General features: G+C 34.2%; 4 protein-coding genes across 5 annotated transcripts in view; 2 read left to right on the forward strand and 2 right to left on the reverse strand.

The window, feature by feature from the left end:
* Positions 1–1,276, forward strand: part of LOC108973139 (putative inorganic phosphate cotransporter) — a 17,088-nt gene extending 15,812 nt beyond the window's left edge. For both annotated transcript variants that reach the window (XM_018940191.1, XM_018940190.1), the window contains exons 3-4: positions 278–805; positions 882–1,276. In XM_018940191.1, coding sequence (XP_018795736.1) covers positions 278–805; positions 882–1,079 — 726 coding nt within the window. In that variant the 3' untranslated portion in view covers positions 1,080–1,276. The remainder of the gene's footprint in view (positions 1–277; positions 806–881) is intronic.
* A 1,776-nt stretch (positions 1,277–3,052) lies between these two features.
* On the reverse strand, positions 3,053–4,156 carry LOC108973144. The gene is made up of 4 exons (XM_018940196.1): positions 3,942–4,156; positions 3,753–3,885; positions 3,538–3,689; positions 3,053–3,477 (listed from the first exon to the last, which is right to left on the reverse strand). Exons 1-4 carry the CDS (start codon positions 4,061–4,063, stop codon positions 3,057–3,059), a joined length of 828 nt encoding a protein of 275 aa, XP_018795741.1. The 5' UTR covers positions 4,064–4,156; the 3' UTR covers positions 3,053–3,056.
* Positions 4,157–4,320: 164 nt separating this feature from the next.
* Positions 4,321–5,677, reverse strand: LOC108973142 (ribonuclease H1). The gene is made up of 5 exons (XM_018940195.1): positions 5,517–5,677; positions 5,264–5,456; positions 4,941–5,200; positions 4,597–4,867; positions 4,321–4,534 (listed from the first exon to the last, which is right to left on the reverse strand). The coding sequence occupies exons 1-5, from the start codon at positions 5,615–5,617 to the stop codon at positions 4,430–4,432; spliced, it is 930 nt and encodes a 309-aa protein (XP_018795740.1). The 5' UTR covers positions 5,618–5,677; the 3' UTR covers positions 4,321–4,429.
* Positions 5,678–5,925: 248 nt separating this feature from the next.
* Positions 5,926–7,500, forward strand: LOC108973141 (ribonuclease H1-like). Its single transcript, XM_018940194.1, has 4 exons — positions 5,926–6,445; positions 6,508–6,749; positions 6,806–7,076; positions 7,141–7,500. The coding sequence occupies exons 1-4, from the start codon at positions 6,095–6,097 to the stop codon at positions 7,282–7,284; spliced, it is 1,008 nt and encodes a 335-aa protein (XP_018795739.1). The 5' UTR covers positions 5,926–6,094; the 3' UTR covers positions 7,285–7,500.
* The last annotated feature ends 325 nt before the right edge of the window (positions 7,501–7,825 follow it).

Below are 7,825 nucleotides of genomic sequence, written 5' to 3' on the forward strand. Positions count from 1 at the left end.
ATCATATTCTTCGGATTTTGACCCGTGTGACTTCTTTTTTGTTTCCAAACATGAAAAAGTAACTTATCAGTCAGAACCATCAGAAGACTTTTTTACAAACGAGGAAAACTAATTGAACTATCGATGAGCCCAGTGAATTGAACAAACCGGAAACAATGAGTCAAAGTATCGCTATTTATAAAACAAAAAATATATTTTTTTAATCTAAACTAATCCTATCCTCGTATATATTTTATCATAATTTTTAACTTCCATCTGTTATTTTTTATTTCTCTAGTCTTTGCCCGTACCGTGGAAGTCCTTATTCACATCAGCTCCATTTTATGGTCTTATCGCAGCTCAAACGGGTTTCACTTGGGGCTTTTACACACTTCTCACTGAAATACCAACCTATATGGATTCGGTACTGAAATTAAATGTCGCTTCGAATGCGCTATTATCGGCTTTGCCGTACTTCGTAATGTGGCTGTTATGCCTGATTGTTAGCCCGATATGCGATATGCTGATCAATAAAAATATAATGAGTACCACAGTTGGCAGAAAGCTATTCAACACCATTGGTCAATGGATACCGATGGCTTGCCTAATTGGTATGAGCTATATGACGAGTGAAGAGAGTGTAGCGGCTATAACGCTGCTTACGATCGGTGTGGGTTTCAATGCGGCTGCGTTTTGTGGATATTTAGTCAATCACATGGATCTTGCGCCGAATTTCGCTGGACCAATGATGTCTATTTCAAATGGCTTTGGCAATTTGTTGTCATTATTTGCCCCATTAGTTGTTGGTGCTGTCGTAGTAAATGAGGTTGGTATAGATAGGAATTTTTGGAGTCTTATTTTCTTTTTATTAATAATATTTTTTTTAATATTTCCTGTCACAGGAGAAACCCAGCGAGTGGCGGATCGTTTTCTATATAACCGCTGGTGTTTATTTAGTGTGTAACGCTTTATTCATCATATTTGGTCAAGCGACAATACAACCATGGAATGATCCAACGAATTTGCCCACAAACACAAAGCCGCAGTCAATTGAAAGGATAGGGGAAGATACAGAGGCTACGATTACTAAATCCGAGTAAATTGGGATTTGATAACTTTAAAGCAACATTACTAAGAACTGATAGTATATAAGAAAAATATAGGAAATGCATTATGTAAATATCTATGGTATATATATCTCTAAAGAACAAGAAAAAACGTTAACTTCGGTTGCACCGAAGCTAAAATACCCTTCATAAATAAACAAGTATACATACAAAGTTTGGTCTAGAACCTAGGTGAAATCTACAACATAAACTCTCACAAGCAAGGCTAGATCTCACTAGCCTACTCACCTAACTCCCCTCTACCTATGGTCGTTTCCCGAATCTTCCGTTACGAGATTTCGATGATAGCTAGTTTTGCACTTTCCCCCAAGCAAGGTCTTGATACTCCACTACAACAACACAAATTCCCACATCTCCAGAGCAATGTGATCTACTTATGTATGAGACGGACTCSGACTTTTATCCGGCCAAGGACTATCAATTTCGCAGCATTCGATAAAATTATTTTAGGAATATTTTTTGCCGTTACCACAACAACAATATCAGATCCTCGTGCTTGGAGTTAGCGGACTAACAACTTCTACTAAATATATAATATAAACACAWCAAAATAAATATAGATACATACATATAGGTATAACATAACTTGTAACCCGAATTTGTAGGACCCAAATTTCCGGATTTCCCGGAGACAATTAAGGATGACCAGTRTCTATCTCTCGACGAACATATGCCATCTCGCCTAGATTGGGTAGCCGCAAAACATCTGTTTACTGCAGACTTAGACTGGTGGGCTACAGCTTCGTTATCAAGAGCTAAAACTTCAGCAWCAGGAAGAGCACATTGTTATCATAGCCAGAGGAAAATTTGAGGACACTCTCTGCGATATCAAGCAAAGGGAARTAAGCCAAGCCAAGAGATGGTACAAGACTGTTGGACTAAACACCCAACCCTTGAAGACGACCGTCGTYCCGTTTGCGAGACCCAGGTCTCTGCCTGGCTTYAGGAACCTAACACTCGGGGTCGGGGAGATAGATATGACTAATATGGTGAAGTATCTTGGTCTAGTGCTGGATTCCACTCTGAAATGGAAGCAGCATGTTGATCTAACCATGTTCAGAGCTCCGTAGGCACGTATGGTGCACAATCGCCTTGTTGGTTGATCTTGTGGTTGCAAGCCAAGGATTGTCAGATGGTTGTACACYATGATCGTGGGACCAGTTATCACAAATGGAGCGGTGGCTTAGATTTCGAMAGCATTGCAGACTTAGGTAGGACTTCAAGCTTGCAATGACAAAACAGGCCTTGGCCGGATAAAATCCCGGTCAATTCCGGTGCGTAGAGCCGGCTRTCCTGGAAATTGTAATGCAATAACTCGTCTGGTAAGGTAAGACCTTCCTAACGAATGAMGTATCTAAGTGGCTCTTCGCTCTAGAGATAGCATTACCAAAAAGGTTAACTTTGCTAGGTTACCCTCAGCAGTAAGGCCGATTCCGTCTTCGAGCTACGGCTTAGGGAGAGTACAATCAATGGTACATCAACGGCTCGAAAATGTCGGAGGAAATTGGAGCAGGGGTCGCAAGACCACGCACAAAACTCTCCATACCTATGGATAGCTTTTAAAAACATCGCGATAATTTCTTCTTTCTTGGAATTTTCGAAAAAACGAAATAATACAAAATAGAATAAATTTGTACAACAAGTCCTACTTTTGAAATAGTAAATTAGAAAATTGAGAAGCAAAGTCTTGTCACGACAACAACAGCCATATTCGAACTATATGTATATTGGACAGAGACATGATTTAGAAAAAAATATTCATTAGTAATTTTTTTAATTAATATATAATGGTTTATTTTTTATTACTGTTATTTAYCTTTGACTTGYAGATGMACTTATTATTAAATATATGAACTTGAAAAAGCTTTGRAAAATATTTTCAGAATGCTATACTGAAATGTAAAATGCAATAATACTTAAACATAAATATAACTGGTATAGGTACAATTGTTACTTCATTTTGTTTTGCAAAATTCGTTGTTCTTCTAATTTATAGTTAATGCGTCGAGGTATAGCATGTGTGCGAAACACTGTATATAACGATATAATCCAACTTATAATTATTGTAGCATATAAAATAGGAGGAAAAGCCTTTTCATTTCCTATAGGTATGTCAGCTCGTAAATCCGTTTTGAGTTGGAAATGAACGTCAACCAAATACCAGTCACAATTGTCGTATACGGCAAGATTTGATGTTGGAGATGAATTACTATTATTTTCGTTAATTTTGGTTTCAAAACTTATGCTACGTTCATTTAGGCAATAATTATATTTAGATGCTGTCTCCAAAAATTCTTCAATAGAGTTGTCTTCAAGCGTTTTGCACTTTATATACAATTTCGGAATGGGTATCTCAACAGTGGCGAATTTACTAAAAAATACTACTACTTTTAGGATAAGAAATTAAAAATAAATACTTGCATTTTCGTACTTTTGTTTTTTACTCGGATGGTGGTAGCGATAATGTATGGGCAATTTAATGGCATCCGTTGATTGTGGCACACCGTTTAACATGATAGTAAAAGATTTAGATTTCTCTGTTGGCGCTTCAATATCAACGAATTCCGGAAAAATACCATTTAACTATTGAATGCAAATATGTTGAAAATAATATTAATACGGACTTTATTTCAATTTAATGTTTACCTTCTTTAATCGTTTTAAATCGCCAATTTGATCAACACTAATGTAGACACCAGCAGGAAGGAGCTGCTCAAGAACGTAATTACAGCTTTTGTCATATAGCTCATTAGTAAACTGAACAATGTATATAAGATCGCTATCATCGTAAATAATTAATGAAAAGTAAAATATAAATGTAATTATCCATATTACCGATGCATTCCAGTATCGCTTAATTGCAAACCCACAATAGGTTTGGTAGGCGATTGACTGCAACTGTGACCTTTAGGCAACAGAAGCAGTAATGAGAAAGTGTATATCGCAACAGGTATCATATCTTTATATTAAAAATATTTATATTTTTAAAATTTTAGAAAAACCACAATTTTTACATACCGGCAAAGCAGACTTAAAATTATAACTAAACAGCTGGTAAATTTTATGTTAGTCAGAAAGTTATCGATAATTTTTCGATAAAATATTTCTTAATTCGTGGTAAAATAAATAAAGCAATTATTAGAAGATATATTTTTTAATCCCCATGTTAATTTAAAGACATTATTTATCCCGCAATATTTGAAACATTGTCATATAAAAAAAGTTCCATAGTCAAAGATGTTTTCTATACAGTCATTTAAAACATAGATTTTTATCATTATTCTTCAACCAAATTTTTAACTAGTTTACTAATTTACTATGAACTACTCCTTTCGATTATTCATACGTTTGTAAGTGTCAGATCCTTCCCTAGCCAATTTATCCGCCATTTCATTTCCAACAATACGATGATGTCCTTTTACATAGTTCTAAAAAGCAACCAAGAATTTTACTAAACACATGTATATACTTATTTTCAAGTTTTACTCACCCATTTCACCTGAATACTGTTGTCAGCCAGCAATTTATCTAGTTCCTTAAAATCTATAGAATTTTTTACCGGTTCCCCATTTTGCTTTCGCCAATTTTTTTGTTTCCAGCTTTTGATCCAAATTGTAATTGAATTAATAAGAAACTGAGAATCCGTACTAACGCAGAGTTTTTCGATACCAAATGATTTTGCTGTATTAATAGCATGAATAGCCGCTTGAATTTCGCCTACATTGTTAGTAACACGACCGGTGACTGGCTTCGAGGCATTTCTAAAACAAAATTAAAATAATATTTATATATAAATAAGATGAAAAATGAAAAATAAACGATTATATTATTTACAATGGGTGATTTTCTCCGAAATATACTCCAAAACCTGCACAAGCATCGGAGCTACCATTGTTTATACATGAGCCATCAGTGTAGACAATTATGTATCCCTCGGAATCAATTTCAAAGGAATGTTCCTTAAATATCATTTTACCAACTGGTTTCCAAAAGTTCGAAACATGCTCAGGATATTTTTTCTTTTTTGTACCAAGTTCATCAAGCGCATCTCTCTTTCTTTTATTACTAGATTCCACAGCACTGGCAGCAGCAAGCTAAGTAATTTTTTTAAATTAATTTAGTTTATATTATCACATCAGTTCGCATTTGAAAGTTACCAGCTCTGAATCTTCCAGAGAATTCAACTCAAAAGTTTCATCATCAGGCCAAAAGTCTTTCGGCATAGGATTTGTTATATTTGTCGTAACCAACCCGTTTAAATTTTTAACAAAATCTTCGGCTTCAGATTTCGACTTGAATTTCTTATACTTGGCACCTTTAAAGCCCCTTACCTGCTCCTCACACTTCGCCCTATTAAAGAAAATACACCACTTCTGTATTAATTTTAAAAACATAATTTTCAAAATATACCAGCTGTCATATATTCCTATATTGTGACCACGGGCCACAGCGTAAAAAGACATATAAATGCCTTTTCCTGAATTTTGAAAAGTTTTAACTAAAAATTGCATCTAACATTAAAAACTTTGTTGTTTCTATTACAGCAATTGTTTTGATTTCTTGAAGCTAAATTTTAAATTAAAGCATCAGCTGTTTGTAGGTATTGTGGGTGCAGGGTTGTTTTTTATGTATCATTTTACAAGCTGTATGCAGAATATATAAATATTCATTCTCTGCTGTATGTATATATTAAGTCCGCTAATTATTTGCATAAATAAAATATTATCCTATTTCTATCCGTGCTACTATAGAATTACAGAATTTTTACAATCAATATTTTATTCAGATATTACTGGTTTTATTATTTTATAATGTACGCAGCGATCCTTCAAATTTTGTCCTTTTAATACGTATCTGAATATACATTACAGTTGTCAAAAGCTCTTGAGTTGGGTAAATTTTTGACGTTCATATTCAGAATGCCAAAATATTACCTTCACGTAAAAATTAAAGCAAAACTTGGCGCGTGATTTAAAATTTTCATAATAATGCCCTTTTACGCAGTAGCCAAAGGACGAAAGGAGGGTATATATACTACCTGGGCAGAATGTGAACAGCAAGTAAAAAAATTTAGTGGAGCAATTTTCAAAAAATTTCACTCACTCTCTGAAGCTACTGATTTTTTAATCCAACATGAAGCAAATATTTTGCGTAGTGAATCGGAAAAGATGTCCTGTGGAAAAGAATTTCAGCAGCTTTGCGTTTTGCAAAATACTTTAGCAAATACTGTTAAGCAAGAAAATTCTGTTTCGGCAGAAACTCCAATTACTCAAAATATAAAGGAAGAACCATTGTCTGGAAGTTTGTTGTTTAATGATATTGATGGAGATAAGGAATTGGTAAGATACTTACATATATTCATATACTCTTGCTATTTATTTTAAACAAATGGTTTCTTAAGTTAACAGTGCTACGCCAATTGGAAGAAGGCCAAGATGTTAACACAAGGATTCGTAAAGCAGATACAAAAGTAATGATATTGGGTGCAACTGCTAACACGAAGCCCCTTAAAATCGGGCATTACACTTTTGATGCGAGCGACGACGGTTATATAAATGTATATATTGGTGGGCATAGTGAAAATATTGGTAATTGGAACTGTATGGCGGGTTATGGTATATATTTTCGAGAAGGTCATCCTCTGTAAAGTTAAAAATATTGAATTGTAATATTAGTTATATATTTACTAACTTTTTTAGCAATGTGTCTGAAGCAGCAACTGGTCGCATGACACGAAATGTTGGGGACATTGAAGCGGCTATCGAAGCTATTGAAATTGCTAAACGGGTTGGTATACCCAAGTTATGCCTGCACACTAAATCTGAGTTCCTACTAAATGCCGTAGCGTTTTGGATGAATATTTGGAAGCGTCATGAATGGCGTAATAAAGCTGGTAAAGTTGTGCAAAACCGAAAGCAATTTGAGAAATTATACACTCTTATCAATGAGAGTGATATTGATATTAATTGGGTAAGGCTTATTAAAATCGTATTTTATATTGTTATATTTTCCATGTATTGAAAAACTGAAATAGGCTGATGGTCGTAAAGATTCGGGTATTTCAAATTGGAAGCAAGTGGAAAAACTAGCTGAATTTGGAACGGAAGATTATCTTGACYGTCATCCCAGTAAAGAAGACGGCTCCTCGATGGAATATTTTGACTACTTTGAGTATTAAGTTTTGCTCGAAAATTTTACACATACTTTGCAAATACTCGTATTTATAAAACAAATTCGCAATGTTTATTAATTTCCKTGTATGTTCGAAAGTATTTGCATACTTTTAAAATATTGGCTATGTAAACATTTTTTTAAGCAACTGTTTCACCAGCGCAAAACCCGTAAAGCATTTCTTCTAAATAAATAAACAATTTTATGGTTATATAAAAACGAAGATTCGACGGTATTCATGTAGTCATTATCAAAATGAGGTTATATCTAGTTTCATTTTTCCTTCTAATTGTTGGAGTATGCTTCGTTAAATACTCGATCGCTCAAAACACAACAACATCACTTAGTAGCTCAACATCTCCTACTAGTACTTCCTTAACCACACCTGCACAAACTGGTAGCCAAAAGAGGGTACNCTCAAAAGGCGGGGATAATTTAATATAAAAAATTATAAATTTATATGTACTTATTTGGTTTAACATAATAAAATCTTCTTAATAATAATAATATGTTTGACTTCAATTTATCATTTTGTTTCAATTATAAAT

This window comes from Bactrocera latifrons, unplaced genomic scaffold (genome assembly GCF_001853355.1).
Source record: "Bactrocera latifrons isolate USDA-ARS-PBARC rearing strain unplaced genomic scaffold, ASM185335v1 scaffold_46, whole genome shotgun sequence".
NCBI lineage: Eukaryota > Metazoa > Arthropoda > Insecta > Diptera > Tephritidae > Bactrocera > Bactrocera latifrons.